The following is a 17,679-nucleotide window of genomic DNA, read 5'->3' on the forward strand; positions in this document are numbered from 1 at the left end:
AAACAGAAGATTTATCTCACTTGAGATTATTTTTCTTAAAACAAATTTTATCTAGCTTGAGATAGTTTCACTCGAAATAGAAGATTTATCTCACTCGAGATTGTTTTTCTTAAAACAAATTTTATCTCGCTTGAGATAGTTTCACTCGAAACAAAAGATTTATCTCACTTGAGATTATTTTTCTTAAAACAAGATTCATATCGCTTTAGATAGTTTCACTCGAAATAGAAATTTCATTTCACTCAAGATTGTTTTTCTTAAAACAAATTTCATCTCGCTTGAGAAAGTTTCCTTTGAAATATAAAATTTGAAATTGTTTCACTTGAAACAAGAAGTTTATCTCACTTGAGATTATTTTTCATAAAATAAACTACGCCTTACTTGAGGGATTAACATTTCCTTTGCAAGATTCACGACATTTCGAATCAATGACGCCTCACTCAAGGGATTAACATTACCTTTGCTCAGTTCACGACATTTTAAATCAGTGAAGCCTTACTCGAGGGATTAACATTACTTTTGCTCGGTTAACGACATTTTGAATCAGCGACGCCTCACTCGAGGGATCAACATTTCCAGTAGAGAATTCATAATGAATAATATGTTCAACCTTTGCTCGATTCACGACATTTCGAATCAATGACGCCTTTCTTGAGGTATCAACATTTCCAACGTAAAGACCATGATAAGAAGAACCCGCAGCTTGAAGAGCAGAGATTGAGTAAAAAAACGCGATCTATTATCTTTGCTTCATTCCCGTTTTATAGCAATGAGCAAATAGGGGCAGTTGTGAACACCATTTTTCTATTCACAACCGACCCAGAAGCAGACCCAAGCCCAAACCAAAATAGAACCCCAAACTCTTTATAAATATAATCGGGCCTCAAGGCCCAAATCGAACCCAACCCGAACAAAACTAGACCCGACCCAAACCAAACCAGACCTGACCTAAATCAAACCCTAACTTTAGAGTAACATCCACCCTAAACACCCAAATCAATGGTTTCACCAACCGCAGTCGCCACTGGAGAGAACCAAGTTTGCTACCTATCTCCACCAATCGACTGCCATTGTTTTTGTCGCCAATCGAGCCCCCTGCCATGACAAAAACCTCAAGTCAGCAAACAAGCACCACACACAAAATCATTTATGTGTTATTTCATATAAAAAACTATAAAAAATCTATAAATTAGGTGTTATAAAACCCCAAACAAATTATGTAAAATGGGTTCCTTTTCCATTTCAAAAATCATTAAAAAACAGGAAAAAAACCCGAAACTTTTAAGGCAATTTTTTACTGGTGTTTTTTATTATATTTTTTTAGCTTTCAGGAAAAAAAAGAAGGAAAAGGGAGTTACCTTCGTCCGAGCACGTCGTTGGCGTTTGGAGGGTCGGTTCACGGAATCGAATGGTGAGAAGGTGTGGTATGTCCCTGGGACTAACATACCTTGATTTGGACCCGATCCAACGACGAACGACGGAGATGCGGGCGATGGAAGTCGAGGGGGTCTCAACCATTTTCACGACGTTAGAGACTGTTTCGTTCAAAATTGAGCCTAGATCGACGACGGGAAAGTTGGGACGAGCCTCCTGGTGAATTTTGGTAGCCAAAGACCACCGACGGCGCGACAGCAGCCCAGACGGCGGCATGATGGTCGGATTTCTATATAACGAGGAGAACCTCTCCCTATTTTTCTTAAAAAGAAAAAAAGGAAAAATATTTTTTAAAAAAAGGAAAATTTTGTTATTTATAGAAAAAGTTTGGGAAAAATCATGCAGAAGTCCCCTAATATTTCGCGCGTTTTTACAAAATAGCCACTGGTATGGACCTATTTCATAATTTACCCATTTTTGTTTGTGTTTTGTAATTTTCGGTATATTTACTGTTTAGTCCCCCACTTTACGCGTGTTTTTGTATGTTAGTCACGTGTAGGAACTTTTTTTTGATTTACCCTTTTTATTCATGTTATATATTTTTAGGAAAAATTATCTTTTGGTCCCTGTATTTTTCACGTGTTTTTATATTTTGTCCCTAATCTATATTTTTATTTTGTTTAGATTTAGCCATTACATTTCAATTTATTTAATTTAGCCCTATTGCATGTCTAATTTATTTTTAGCTTGATAATTTAATGTTTATGCAATTTAGTCATTTAATTTATTTTTATTTTATTTTTTACCCTTCATTTTTTAGTACTTTAATTTTAGTACTTTTATACATTTTATTTGTCTTTAATATTTGTATCCTTTTAGTCCTTGATAGATCACTTTTTTTTATTTAGTCCATAGTCTTTTAATTATTCGATCCATATTTAGTCATTAAATTTGAGAGAATTCTTAATTTGGTCATCACTTTTACTCGAGGATCCAATTTAATTATTTGAATCGTAAAATTAATTTAAATTAATATTAGAGCCTTCATTTTAGGCTAGATTTCAAATTAGTCTTTTAATTTAGGGAATAATACGAGTTGGCTCTCGCCTAAATGCTCGAGGGACCATCTCGATTATTCGATTCAATAATTGATTTAAAATCAAATAGGATTAATATTAGAACCTACACTTCTAGGTTTATGCCTTTAGGTTCTTTAATTTTCATAATTCGACACTTTAAGTTAGAAAAAGTTTTAATTTACCCTTAGCTTAATTATGATGAATAAAAATTTGTCTGATTGCGTTTTATCTTTAAAACCAAAGGCAATGTTCACTTATTAGGGAGTTAATGGCATATTTCCTGCAAGTATGCTCAGGAGATAACTACTGGTAATTCCCGAAATAGGTCAATATCTTTCTCAAGACCACATCATGATTTCTAAAATTAAGACAATGTCTGATTATTAGGCACAATAGTTGATCTCCCGCATCTATGCTAGGGGAGAATGCTATTGGCATTAATAAATGAATACCCTTTTCAACTTTGCATCCGTAATGATTTTTAAATTAAATAAAGCTCGAACTCAAAATTTGTGATTCTAAATATAGGGTAATCAACAATGTACCAATTTTTGGGCACTTGTAGGGGTGCTAATCATTCTCCACGCGTAACTGACTCCCAAACCTGATTTCTGAATTTTCGTTGACCTAAAACTAGGTATTTTGGTAAAAATAAAATATTTTATTAAAATCACCATGTTTTCATGGTGTCTCAATCGCACCTTAAATTATTGGTGGTGACTCCTCACATTTCATAAATCTTTTCAAAAGAGAAAATTTCGAGTTGGTATCGCTTTTTCTCCGACCGAGCAAGAAACGGTGTCGATAAATCCAAAAAAAAAAAAACAAATCTTGATGTTCATGATGTTAATCTCCCAATCTCTCGTGTGTTAACGAACGAAATAGGCCCATACATAACATGCAATGGCAATTTTCCATTCAAACAACACTTGCGATGCTAACAAATTAAATTGGAACTGCCCGTTAGCCGCCATGAAATAAAAGCTACCTTCTCTACCCTACCCTACTCCCTCACACCCTTAACAAGTCAGAAGATGCTTAAATGTTAAATATTGCAATTTAATCTAAATAAAACCCCCTTACTATTTGCCTATTATTATTTATTGTTCGACCTAATCACAACTCTTAAAATGAAAACTTGTGTCGCAAGGCTGTGTTCCTGTCTTCAACCTTTACAAAATAAAACCATGGCTACAACATTAATGCTACTGGCTTCATTATTGGCTTTCTTTTGTCCACCTTCGTCATCATCTTCATCCTCTGATGGTCTATGGGCAGGCTCATCTCTATCGGTGGAGAAAACAGGCGATGTGTTGACTTCACCCGGTGCCATTTTCAGTGCTGGATTCCACCCTGTTGGAGACAATGCTTATTCCTTTGCGATATGGTTCAACACACCATCTTGCAGTCCTATTGCTAAAAACTGCACCATCGTTTGGATGGCGAATCGGGACCAACCAGTCAATGGAAGACGCTCAAAGCTCTGTCTACTGAAATCAGGTAACCTTGTTTTAAAAGATGCTGGTCAGATCAATGTTTGGGAAACCAGAACTTTCTCCAAGTCCCCTACTAATTTAACAATTGAAGATGGGGGTAATCTCATCCTGCGTAACTTGGAAGGCCATGTATTGTGGCAAAGCTACGATTCGCCCACGGATACTCTCCTTCCTCTTCAACCATTCAATGAGAATTCGAAGCTGGTGTCATCAAGAAGCCAAGGAAATTACTCATCAGGTTTTTTTCATCTTTATTTTGCCCCGGATAATGTCCTGTGCCTGCTGTACAAAGGTACCGAGTATTCAAGCGTTTACTGGCCAAGTCCCACGCTTTTGAGATGGGAAGCTGGAAGAACCACTGACAATAATAGCAAAATCGCCGTCCTCGATTCTTTGGGAAAATTTAGTTCAACTGATAATTTTACTTTCTTGTCAGCTGATTATGGCTCAAAGATTTCAAGAATGTTGAAGATGGATTTTGATGGCAATATTCGACTGTATAGTCTAAAAAAAGATGGAGAAACTTGGGTCATTTCGTGGCAAATTTTCCGTCTACCATGTAGGGCTCATGGATCTTGTGGACCAAACAGCATATGCGTTTATACTCCTAATCTTGGCAGGAAATGCTCTTGCATTCCAGGATATAAGATGAGCAATCAGTCTGATTGGTCTCTTGGATGTGAACCAGAATTTCATCTTTCTTGTAACCAAACCGAACAGGTCGGTTTCTTGAAACTCCGAAATGTTGAATTCTATGGCTATGATTTGAACATGTATTCTAATGTCACTTTAAAGGGTTGCGAGAAAATTTGCTCGCAGATGTGTGGTTGCAAGGGTTTCCAGTTCAGATTTTCTAAAGCTCATCAACCAGGTGGTATATATTGTTATACCAAGACACAGCTGTTGAATGGAAATCGCGGAGGAAATGGCCATTGTGATTTCTACTTGAAAGTCCCCAAAGCAAATCTTTCCTTTTACAATAGCACTACTGTTGATTCCGAGTTGCAATGTTCCAACAAAGTGCAGATTTTGGAACTAACGTATTCCAGAAGTTCCGGCAGGCATGAAAATGAGCCATTGGAATTTGTAATGTGGGCGGTATGTGCAGTTGGAGGAATCGAGTTTCTTGCCATTTTCTTTGTATGGTGTTTCCTGATTAGAACCCGCCGCAACTCGAGTCCGAAGGCAAGCAACCTTCTCGCTGCAACTGGCTTCAGAAATTTCACCTATGCTGAACTTAAAAAGGCGACAAATAGTTTCTGTGAAGAGATTGGAAGAGGAGCAGGAGGAATGGTGTTCAAGGCCACACTGTCCGATGGTCGAGTTGCCGCAATCAAGCGACTCGTCGATCCTAACCAAGGGGAAGCCGAATTTCTTGCAGAAGTGAACACCATTGGAAAGCTTAATCACATGAACTTAATAACGATGTGGGGGTATTGTGCGGAAGGAAAACATAGGCTTCTGGTGTACGAGTACATGGAACATGGATCTCTGGCCGAAAATCTCTCTTTTAAAGCACTTGATTGGAAAAAGAGATTCGATATTGCCGTGGGAACCGCAAGAGGCTTAGCTTATTTACATGAAGAATGTTTGGAATGGGTTCTCCATTGTGATATAAAGCCTCACAACATTCTCATAGACTCCAAATTCCAGCCTAAAGTGTCCGATTTTGGCCTTTCTTGGCTGCTAAATCGAGGTGATGTTAAGAATTCGATAGTCTCGAGAATCCGAGGAACTAGAGGGTATATGGCACCTGAGTGGGTGTCAAATTTGCCCATCACCTCCAAAGTCGATGTCTATAGCTATGGGATAGTGTTATTGGAGTTGGTGACAGGAAGAAGCCCCGCTATGGGAATCTCAGTAACCGATAATGATAGTCCAAAAGAGCAAACAACGTTGGTTGCATGGGTGAGAGAGCATTTGGGAAGTGCCCAAGAGATGGAGACAAGGAAGCATGAGATAATAGATCCCAAGCTTGAAGGAATATATGATGAGGCTCAGCTGCTAAATCTGGTTGCTGTGGCTCTGAAATGCGTTCAGGAAAGTAAAGACGCGAGACCGACGATGGGTGAAGTAATTGAGATGCTCCTTCATAAAGAAGAAAGCCAAAGCATCTCCACTGGATATTAATTATCAACATATAAAGTTGACCATTTTAGGAATTACAAATTAGGATATTTCCTGTTTCCATACCCATAACGAGAAGTAGGGATGTGAATGATATCGTATATATTGTGAGTTATTTGAGTTTGATTTGATCATAATTTGATAAATATTCGATTTGAATGGACTTGACTTGACTCAAACTTGATTTGAGTTCTCACCAAGTTTAAACGAGCTACCTGATACTCGGTTCGAAAAACTCGCGAATAATTTAAAAAAAATAATATATTAATTTCAAAAAATAAAATTATTAATAATATTAACATTTATGTGTTGAGTTTTTTTTTAAATGCAATATAAGGTTTTCATGTACTTAAGGTTCATATTCAAGTTCGAGTTTGAACTTCAACCAAATTAAGTTTAAGATTTTTTTTTATTTCAACCTATTTCGAGTTTCAATTCATGATTTCGAGTTTGAGTCGAGCTTAAAAATTTTATACTCGTAATCTTTCGAGCCGAGTTGAGCTCTATTCTAAAATTTTTGAGTCGAGTCAAACTCAACTTTACTCGAACTCGACTCGGCTTGTTTACAACTCTATTGAGAAGTGCTCTTCTTTCCTTTTTTTACGAAATTTTGATTTAATTAAAACTGGATATGTAAGATTGTGTTGAGAATTAAAAATTTTATCTTTTTTAAATTTAGGTTTATGGGAGAAATTTTTACTTGAAAATGAAAATTTTTGTACTATTTAAATAATAAAAATTTTAATTATCATCTTTCGGATTTGGATAAAGAGTCATAATTGATGATTTTATGAAGATAATGGAGAAGAAGGAATTAAAGAAGACGATAGAAGATGGTAAAGTGAAAAGGATGATAAAGAATTTTATCTTTAATATCTGTGTCAATTTTAGAATAGGTTGTCGAATTAAATAAATTTAATTATAATAGATCATATAAACTTATCAATGATAATGTTAGAGGATTGTAACTGGTCAAAAGTTTTAAAGATTTCAGATGATGTAGAATAACGAAAATCCACTTAATATGGACTGTGGAGGAAATCTTAGACGAAAGAGATGTAATATATATATATACGTAAGCTATGTGGGTTGCAAAATTAAATGAGTAAAGTTTGGAGGAATTTGCTACGTATTTATTGTAAAAATTTGGAGCAACAGCATTTCCAATATCAATCAAACATCAACCAGATGGCATGCAGGCATCTTCTTTTGTGATTTTAGCCACGTGGTGTGTAATTTCGCAGCAGGAATCGCCCCTGCATGGCCAACGCGACATGCTGGTCCCTCCTGCTACCCGAAAGAACATTCAACGGCATATACCAGTAAATACTAGCAATCTTTCACAAGATCTATTATTTGATATATAATTTTACATATTACTATCATGGTTCTACAATTCAATGTTCATTTGAGAAACTTGTGAGGACCAAGATCTTATAGAAAACGTAGTCTAAAGCATCAATTAGGTTATGATTGACTGATAATGCAAAATCAAAGATTGAAGTTGTACTTTATTATTAAGGCATTTGAATTACAAACTACATTTAATTGTAACCATAAGAGAGCAAACATTCACCACACACCAACCTCCATGAACCCCTCCTCGGTGGCGCACCCCCTAAACATTCCGGTGGTGTTAAACCCACAAGCAACCTCTCCATTCCTCGAAACAGCAATCAGCCCTGCTTTGCCTTCGTCCAACCTATTCTTTATCACGAAATCTACTGCCTCGTTCAGGTTCAACCCTTTGTACTCCATCACCGCCGCCACTTCCCTCGCCAAGGTGCTTCGGATGATCGCTTCCCCTTCCCCGGTGCAAGACACCCCACACAGCTCGCAAGCGTAGGTACCGGACCCGATCAGCGGGGAGTCACCGATCCTTCCAGTCATCTTGTTCATCAGCCCACCGGTGGAGGTGGCAGCAGCGCACCCTCCCTCCTTGTCAACCACAACGCAACCGACTGTCTCCGGGATGTAGACGCTGATGGGGAGCCCGTTCATCTGCAAAGGACTGTCCATGACGGGTGCCCCCGCACCACAGGTGCCAATGGTTGGGATACGGTAATCAAACTGGTCATAAGAAGTTGAAAAAGGTAAGCCATGGGCTCCACACACACCATGTCTTTTTCTCGAGAAAACTACAGCCAAGAGAGACGTACCAGAATCGAGTTCGCCTCTTTTGCCAACTTAAGCATGCCCACGTTCTCTTCCGTAATGAAATATTCATTGTCTACCAACTCGACGCCCTACACAAAATCCAACCAATTAATTAAAAACCTAAACTCCCCTGTCGGTTTTACACGGCGAAAGCGTGTGCTGAATCTACCCAACACGTGGACAACAGTATCCAAGATTCCCCAAAAAGCGGGGGTTTCCAGGTATTGACAATTAACCAAAACTGGAAAAAGTAAAAGTAAAAAAAAAAAAACCTGTTTCTTGGCAAACTCTTCGGCACCTGAGAAGGCCAGATAAGAATGTGGCGATTTGTCCATAACAAGACGGGCAAGGGAAACAGGGTTCTTAACGGTGCTTAAGCCGGAAACGGCACCGCATCTCCTCTTTGGGCCGTCCATAATGCTGGCTTCCATTTCAACTGTTATCTTCTCCGTAAGAGCAGATCCACACCCGGAGTTAAACAGAGGATCAGTTTCCAGTTCTCTAACCTACCACAAAAGGCCCATTTTTATAATTCCAAAAGAAATGATAACGAAATAAATTCATAGTTATAAAGAACAATATGATCAAAGCATGGTTTTTTTATTAACTGAATGAAGGGGAACAAGAAAAGGGTACATACAACGAGTTCAACGACGTCAATGGCGGGGAGGTTAGAGCGGAGAGCACAGATGCCTATATTAAGGCAACGAGTGAGGAGTTTGTTAGCCTCATCTTGCCGTTCTTTAGGGAGATTTGGGTCTACACCAGCGCCACCGTGCACTGCAATAGCCCACCCTCCCATATTTCTCAATCTGTTTCTGCCTCTGCCTTTCGCTCTCGCTCTCGCTCCCGCTCCCGCTCTCCTTTAGTTTGCTGTGAAAAAGCTAAAACCTTAAGACCCCTTTATATAGGATGTATCGGACTTGAAACCCCAGAAAGTTAGATTTGAATGTGAGTAAAAAATTTAGACGAATCTGGTAGGAAAGAATTACGTGCAGTTACTATACGTTATCAGAAATATTATTATTATTTTTAATATTTTTAGTAAAAATTTATTAAAAATATTATTTAATTTATTAATATATCTGATAAAATATTATCTAAAATATTATTTTTCTATCAAAAATATTAATATTAGATACTTTATCAAAAAATATTAAAAAAAATTAATATTTTAGATAAAAAAATAATTTTTAAAATAATTTTTTATCGAAAATATTAAAAAAATAATATTTTTAACACTTTTTGTATATTAAGGTCTACTTTATAACATCCCCATCTGGTAGGCGGAATCTCTCTCTCTCTCTTTTTGTTTCATTCTCATTCTCACTCTTGATCTCTTGTATTGTACTCTACACTTGCCTTTTGGGAATTCAGTCTTGCCGTTTCGTTTTTTTAATGGAAAAAAATAAGGGTAAATTACACGTTTAGTATATAACTTATCAATTTTATTTCATTTTAATATTTAAACTTTTATTTAATTCAAAATCATATCTAATATTTATTTTTTATTTCGTTTTAATATCCCGTTGTTTAAAAACTTAGTGCAACCGTTACAACATGACACTTTTTATGAGTAAATTATATTATTCATCACTCAACTATTTTCTCATTTAATTTTTTAAAATTTAATTACATAATTTTCAAATTACTCCTAATTTAATCATTCTAACTTTCAAATTCAATTTTTTTATTATAATTATATATGAATAATAATAATAATAATAATAAATTTCATGTCCCAAAAATTATTAATAAAATAAATTAGAGTGATTAAAATATGAGCAATTTGAAAGTTGAGTAGTTAAATTTAAATTTTTTAAAACTTTAGTGACTAAAATAAAAGTGAGAAGATAGTTAAATAATTAATGATGTAATTTATCCACAAAAAATATCACCATGTCTAACAGTTAAATTTTTAACGATGAGATACTAAAATGAAACAAAGAGTAAATGTTAGGCATAATTTTGAAACAAATGAAAGTTTGAGTGCTAAAACAAAACAAAACAAAACTGATAATTTAAATACTAAACATGAAGTTTACCCAAACATATAACTAAAATTTGATATGAATCGCACCGGTTAAATGTATAAGATGTCACGGTATTAAATGAATTGTTTTTTAATTAATCATCATATCTTGTTTATTAATAAATTAATTTTATTTAAATTATTATTTTTTATAATTACATCAGTGATGAAAAACATTTTAGTGAAAATTAAGACAACTAATAAAGTATTTTTTAATGTATTATTCAGCTTCCACAATTTATTTAATATTTTCAAAGTTAATACTATTACTAATATTAGTATCACAAAAATTAAATTAGTTATAATTTATCAATCCTAATAATAACACTAACATAATAATAATTCATAATAAATTTAATAATATTTCACTTAATATTTTTTTTAAAAATACTATTACTATTAATATCACAATTATTAAATTATTAACTAACTTTATCAACCTTAATATTTTTTTAATAATCCAAATAATAATATAATATAACCTCCATAAATTAATATTCAATAAATTAATAACCTTTCTAGATAAACATGATGAACTAAAGCATGTTAAGAATCTTATTATATGTGCATTGCCAATGCATTCTATGACTATTGTGGCATGACATTGATATATGAACATTAAAGTAAAAATAAGTGAGAATTTCATGGCATATATGATACTTCCCTTTAGTCTTTATTTGTATATCATGTTTGAATGATTAATCATTCACTAAGCTTGTAGCTCACACTCTTCTGTTACCACTTTTACAGATGATTAGTTGCTGACTTTTAGTTGTGGAGTGAGCACTTGATGGTGGTCAAGCAAACCTTAGCATTTAAAAGGTGTACGTAGTTACTATGTTGTAATTTGAAACAATGTAGGGAATTTATTATGGGAACTAATGAATAAAGTGGCTTGTTGGGTTTAATAAGAAACTTTTGATGATATTTTTAGTAACTATAAATTCATGTTTGAGTTTGGATTAATGAACAAAGATGTTGTTGCCCTTATGTTGTTTTTGTTTCATTAGTGCTTAAGATAATTAAATGTTATTATGTTCTTTAATAAAGTGTTTTGATCATTTATATAAGTGACAATAAGTGAACATAATATGCTAGGTCATTAAGATGCAAGAAATGATCAAATATACATAAAATGACTAGGTAATTTGTGATTAAGTTTACTATTTATGCAAATATTTACTTTGGATGCTAAACTCATGTATGTTATGTTAAATGATGTCATGAAGCCGGTTACATATGTATTATAACATGTTCTAAGTGGTTCAAGCATGATCAAGCATGTTCATAGACACTAGGATCGGTTGTATGGAAGTTTGGTGGCATGTTCTTGCATGTTCATATGCATTTTTGTGATTTTCTAGAAAAATGATTGATCCCTAGATATCTTTATGATATTTACTTATTGTTTTTGCAATAGGTCAATCTCTCGTGAAAAGGGATCAATATCTTATGTTTTTGGCTCGTTGGAAAATAGTAAAATTTGATTCATTAAAGGTCTTAAGTGTACCTTAAGTCCTGGTTTGACTCTAGAATATTTGTACGAGTTCAAAATGGTCCAGTATATGTTTCCTTAATAATAATTGGTTTTAAATCAAATTTACCTGAGACTTGTTCAGTTACTCTTTAATATACCTAATTACATAATGGGGGTCACCTAAATGTTTGTTGTTTGTATGGATGTTTTAAAGTATTTATGTTCTAGTTCTTAAACAAGCATGTTCAATTAGTTCCATAAACAAAGTTTGATTAACATGAACTTTAGTATGTGTCTAATTGAGGATTAATTATAAATATTGGTAAGTTTAATTTGTTAAAATGTACGATGAAATAAAAAGCATGTGAAATTACCATTTCACCCTTATGTTTAAAATTTAAATTATGTCCTCTTAGTATGTATGGTTAGGGTTGGTTTGTCCAATTCACTTTAAAATCTAACGTACGCTTAGAATATTTGGATCATCCTATGTGGTCAGGCATAAGGTATTACAGTTTATGGTTTATGATTAAGGGTTTAGGGTTTAGGATTAATGGTTTAAGGTTTAAGGTTTAAGGTTTTAGGGTTTTGAGATTTTAGGTTTAGTGTTTGGAGTTTTAGGTTTTTAAGGTTTATGAGTTTATGATTTTAGGGTTTAGGGTTTTGTTTTTAGGGTTTTTAGGGTTTTAGGGCTTAAGGTTTATAGTTTAAGGTTTAAGGTTTTATGTTTAAGGCCTTAAGGGTAATGATTTAGGGTTTAGGGTTTTGATATTAGAGTTTAGGGTTTTAGGGTTTAGAGTTTAGGTTTTTAGATTTAGAGTTTTAGTTTTTAGATTTAGAGTTTTAGGGTTTTAGGTTTAAGGATTTACAGTTTAGGGCTTAAATTCATAGCCCTGTTATCACCGGTTGAAATTTGTGTTCCCTTGCTCTGCTCAAAGACAGCATATATAGCATATTAGTTGTCATGCAAAATTATTAGTTGTCATACAACTAATAATAGTTGTATAATGCATAATAATGGTTCATAATGCATTATAAGTTGAAAACAATCATGGTTCATAGTTGGCACTAATAATGGTTGAAAATGACATGGCAAAATCTCACATTTAGTCATTGTAATTTAGGGTATTTTCAAGATTAGTCCTTAAAGCTTTTACTATAAATACCCTAGCTCATTTAGCTTCAAAACCACCCCAAAGCATTCTAGCTTTCTTCCAATACTAGAGAGAATTTAGAGAGTTTCTTGAGAGTTGTTTTCTCCTTTTTATCAAGAGAGAATTATCATTGTTTTGTCCTTGGTAGATTGAGAGAGGTTGTAATTCCTATTTTCTCATAGTGAAATTCTTCTATCGTTGCCCGTGGTTTTTACCCTATATTATTTAGGGGTTTTCCACTTAAATTTTGTGTCTCTTTTATCTTCTTTTTTATTTTCTCAAATTATCAGTTGTGATTTTGCTTTATTCAATAGCCGTCTTCCGCAACAATTGGTATCCGAGCCAGATTTGAGTGTGTAATATATGCTTATTGTCTTTGTGGTTGCCACCAAAAGGTGGATCCTCCAACATAAGAAAGTAAGAAGGTATTACCCATTCTTTGAAGGTTCCAGAGAACTATTCACAATAGTAAAATAGTGGGAGCTATCCGTAATAGAAGCTATGGCAACAAAATTTGATATTGAAAAATTTAATGGGAGAAATTTCTCACTGTGGAAATTGAAGATGAAGGACATCTTGAGGAAAGACGGTTGTCTAGCAGCTATCAGTGAAAGGCCGATAGATTTCACAGACGAAAACAAATGGATTGAAATGGATGGGAATGCTATGAAAAACTTTCATCTAGCATTAGCAAATGAAGTATTGTCAAGCATCGAGGAGAAGAAGACAACTAAGGAGATATGAGATCATCTCACCAAATTGTATGAGGCCACATCGTTGCACAATAAAATTTTCCTTAAGAGGAAATTGTACACTCTCCGGATGTCAGAATCTACTTCAGTGACGGAGCACTTAAACACACTGAACACTTTATTTTCTCAGCTTGCATCCTTAAGCTGTAAAATAGTAGAACAAGAACGTGCTGAACTTCTGCTTCAAAGTCTACCGGATTCGTATGATCAACTCATCATCAACTTGACAAACAGTAATGTCACCAGTCTAGTCTTCGATGACGTTACAGTTGCTATTCTACAAGAAGAAAATCGGCGCAAGAACAAGGAAGACAAACAAGTAAATCTGTAACAAGCAGAAGCGTTGACAACGATGAGAGGGAGATCAACAGAACGTGGCCAAAGCAACAATCACAAACATGGTAGATCGAAGTCGAGAATCAAGAAGAATTTAAAGTGCTACAACTGTGGAAAGAAGGGTCACTTGAAGAAGGATTGCCGTAGTCTAAATAAAAACTCCAATCCACAAGGCATTACTGCAAACACTTCAGATATTAGAGATGCTCTATGCTGTGAAGTGTCAACCACCGTAGAAGGTAGAAAGAGATATGCAGACATATGGCTCATTGATTCGGGAGCAACATATCACATGACCTCAAGAAGAGAATGGTTCCATCATTATGAACCTGTCTCAGGAGGATATGTGTATAGTTGCAATGATCATGCCTTAGAGATCATTGGCGTGGGAACCATCAAATTGAAGATGTATGATGGAACAATTAAAGTTGTTCGAGATATGCGGCACGTGAAAGGCCTGAAGAAAAATTTATTATCCTACGGATTGTTGGATAATAATGCAAGTAAGATTGAAACACGGAAATGAATCATAAAGGTGTTCTGTGGAGCGCTTGTGGTGCTAAAAGGCGAAAAGATAGCTGCAAACTTGTACATGCTAAAGGGAGAAACTTTGCTAGAAGCAGAAGCCTCTGTTGCCTCATGTAGTTCAGATTTTGAAATTCTATGGCATCATAAACTTGGACACATGTCAGAACAAGGAATGAAAGTCCTTGTGGAGAAAAAGCTACTTCCAGGCTTAACAAAGGTATCACTTCCTTTGTGTGAGCATTGCATAACAAGTAAGCAGCACCGGATGAAATTTGTTGAGTTAATCGATTGACGGATTTGGCCAAGAGGGGGGGTGAATTGGCAATTAAAAATTTGGTGGAAGCTTTTGCAGAAAATTGAAAGTAATTGCACAGCGATTTAGAGTGGTTCGACTTTCTCAATCAAAGTCTACGTCCACTACCTTAACTATCCACACTAAGGATTTTCCAACAAATTCACTAATTTGTTCTTTCTTTTGTGGCCAAAGAGATAACCTTACAACACCCTCAAGAATATACCCCAATTCTTGAGAACACTCTTTCCCAAAGAGAAGATTACAAATTTGCAAACTTACAAGGAAAACCTCACAATGTAAGATGTTTGCACAATTCTAGAACAAGAAAAGAACACTCAAAGATAATTACAAATGAGCACAAATGGTGTTCTTGAAAGCAAAATGAATATTGAAAGGAAAATTGGCTTGATTTGCACAAACTTGGTGTTTGATGCTTTCTCTCTTGTTTCTCTATGATTTCTTGTTGATCAAGGGCTTCAGAACTTGTTTAAATACACCTTGAATCACTTATGAATGTTGGGGATGATTAGTGAAGATCATATAGCCGTTTTAGTGTGAAAACAATTAATAAAACAGCTTAGAGCGTGGGGGGAATCGGTTCCCCCTCATAGGGAATCAGTTCCCTAAGTGTAAAATTCAAATATTTCGACCGTTGAACAGGGGGGAATCGATACCCCCTATGGGGGAATCGGTTTCCTCCGAGCATTCTGGAAATCTCGGAGCCAAACCATTCAGGGGGGAATCGGTACCCCCTTGGGGGGGAATCGGTTCCCTCTGAGCAATCTGGAATTTTTGTCTTTGAAATGGTTCAAAATACTTTGAAAGATTATTTTGAAATTGTTTTAAGATTAAAACTTAATTTTACACTTAAGTAAGGATTAAAAATGATTTTTGAAATATTTGGAGTAATGTTTTGATATTCGAATAATTATATCGAATATACTTAGAAAATCATTTGGAAAATCTTAAAATTCATTTAACTTAATTTGTTATATCGAAATATCAAAATGTTTTCAACAATCTCCCCCTTTTTGATATAACAAAACATTTTAGTAATTTTAAGATTTTGAAATCAAGTTTTGAAATTACTCCCCCTTACTTTAACACTTCTCCCATTTATCATTTTAAAACACACTTATTTTAAAACACACACTTAAAACACTTCTCCCCCTTTTTGTTAAATCAAAAAGATTCAAAGAAACGTGAAAAACATTTAGCCAATTGATTAGGTATATGTATGCATAAGCTGCTAAGATCACAATCAAGAGAAACGTTAGCCATTAGCTTCATAATCAATATTCATATTTAATGTGATATGGCAAAATTGGTCATATTGCTAATAATGATGTAAATGATGCAATAATGAATGAATCACACCAAACATATAAGTTCACACCATCCATAAATCCAATCAAATTCACAATCCACAAATTCAAACATTCCAAAATATTCAAACTGTTAAAACAATAAGTTTGGAGTTCAAAGCAAAATATAGAATCAAACATCTGTAGGAGGATCGGGAGGAGGAAAATGAGCTCGCATAGCGGCCATCTCGTGTGAGAGTGCATCAATACGTTCATTCATTGAAGCGTTGTTTGTGCGCATCTCTCGGAGAATCTCTAATTGTTGAGCTCCCATTGTGGATAAATGGGACTCTATAGAAGTAAAGCGCGAATCCATGGTCGCATATCGGAAATCAAATGTCTCAATAAAGGATTAAAAATATGGAGGCATTTGAGTCGATTGTTGTGCGTGCTCCTCGGGTTGCTCAGGCTCATCTTCGGCTTCATCGATATCCCTCATTAATTGTTCAAACTCTGGATCTTCGTCAGCTTCGAGTGGAGCTTATGAAGAACTAGCTCCCGGAGTAGTTGCAGAAGATCGAACCCATTCATCGGTTTCTTTATTTTTGACCCATCCCGCTCTTGTTAAAGAAAGAAGATTGATTTGTTTCTTAAGAGGAAAGGAGGCATCTAGACCAACTCGAAGCTCGGTTTTAGAAAAGAGATTACTAAGGATACAACTGTAAACTAATGAAGAACAGAGTTTCTTATTTGGCACTAGGTTAACGGTTTCAACAATCTCAGCAAAGATAATCTCGGAAAGGGTTATTTTTATATTGTGTTCAAAACAATGCAACCACCAAAGATCTAAAGCTCTAAGAGTAGAATAACGACCCCCGGATGGTCGAAACCACCAAGTGATCATGAGATGAAGAAAACGCTCATGAAGATCTAGAACACTTGCACTATCATTTCGTTTATATCGAGAGCCTAAAACTTGTTTTTCATTTGATAAACCTTCATTATCCAAGCCTAAGGCATTGGCTATGTAAGCCGGATCAAGATGGAAATATTGACCTAGGAGGTAGGAACGTACTCCTATGGTTTTGGTTTTGTCACGATTTTTGATACAAACGACATTACAATAGAAGATACGAACAAGTTGATGATATACAACGGGTTCAAGTTCAAAAAGTTTATCAAATTTACATTCGTGCAAGATAGGGAGATATTTAAAGTTAATAGCAACCATAGCTTGAAGAGATGGGATACGTTCTTCCCTAATCTTATACGAGTCAAAATATTGGTAAAACCAATAACGATAATCTTTAGGACCCGGTTGATTGAAACAAGAATTTTGGATAGTCAAGTTAGGATCAAGATTTGGAATAGGATTTTGAGGAATAGGAGGAGGATTTGGAGGTGGATTTGGTTGACGACTAGAACGACTAGATGAAGACCTAGCACGTTTAGGATTAGACATGGTGATGGAAATCGGAATAGATTGGATAACCTGCAATTTTAAAAACAAATGTATGCAATTCAATTAATCCCAAAACTCAATTGAGTCCTCAATATTTCAAGGTTCG

At 35.0% G+C, this 17,679-nt stretch overlaps 2 protein-coding genes across 3 annotated transcripts; one reads left to right on the top strand and one right to left on the bottom strand.

Annotated features, from left to right (window-relative positions):
* Positions 1-3,640: 3,640 nt before the first annotated feature.
* On the top strand, positions 3,641-6,079 carry LOC120182381 (putative receptor protein kinase ZmPK1). The gene has a single exon (XM_039187368.1). It carries the CDS (start codon positions 3,641-3,643, stop codon positions 6,077-6,079), a length of 2,439 nt encoding a protein of 812 aa, XP_039043299.1.
* A 159-nt stretch (positions 6,080-6,238) lies between these two features.
* Positions 6,239-9,115, bottom strand: LOC120182369 (probable isoaspartyl peptidase/L-asparaginase 2). 2 transcript variants are annotated; one of them, XM_039187359.1, is made up of 5 exons: positions 8,874-9,115; positions 8,506-8,739; positions 8,236-8,322; positions 7,619-8,146; positions 6,239-6,249 (listed from the first exon to the last, which is right to left on the bottom strand). In XM_039187359.1, exons 1-4 carry the CDS (start codon positions 9,033-9,035, stop codon positions 7,649-7,651), a joined length of 981 nt encoding a protein of 326 aa, XP_039043290.1. In that variant the 5' UTR covers positions 9,036-9,115; the 3' UTR covers positions 6,239-6,249; positions 7,619-7,648. The 2 variants fall into 2 exon arrangements, with proteins under 2 accessions (XP_039043290.1, XP_039043289.1); XM_039187358.1 differs by lacking the exon at positions 6,239-6,249 and having other exon boundaries at positions 7,573-8,146.
* Positions 9,116-17,679: the final 8,564 nt, after the last annotated feature.

Source organism: Hibiscus syriacus, unplaced genomic scaffold (assembly GCF_006381635.1).
Source record: "Hibiscus syriacus cultivar Baekdansim isolate YM2019G1 unplaced genomic scaffold, ASM638163v2 tig00112647_pilon, whole genome shotgun sequence".
NCBI lineage: Eukaryota > Viridiplantae > Streptophyta > Magnoliopsida > Malvales > Malvaceae > Hibiscus > Hibiscus syriacus.

Bases quoted from the DNA above. Each gene is read 5' to 3' on its own strand.
- LOC120182381 (XM_039187368.1), top strand. From the start codon at position 3,641: ATGGCTACAACATTAATGCTACTGGCTTCATTATTGGCTTTCTTTTGT.
- LOC120182369 (XM_039187359.1), bottom strand. From the start codon at position 9,035: ATGGGAGGGTGGGCTATTGCAGTGCACGGTGGCGCTGGTGTAGACCCA. The intron at 8,740-8,873 runs GTATGTACCCTT...CTTTTGTGGTAG, and splicing joins TTGACGTCGTTGAACTCGTT to GTTAGAGAACTGGAAACTGA. The intron at 8,147-8,235 runs GTACGTCTCTCT...TCTTATGACCAG, and splicing joins AAGAGGCGAACTCGATTCTG to TTTGATTACCGTATCCCAAC.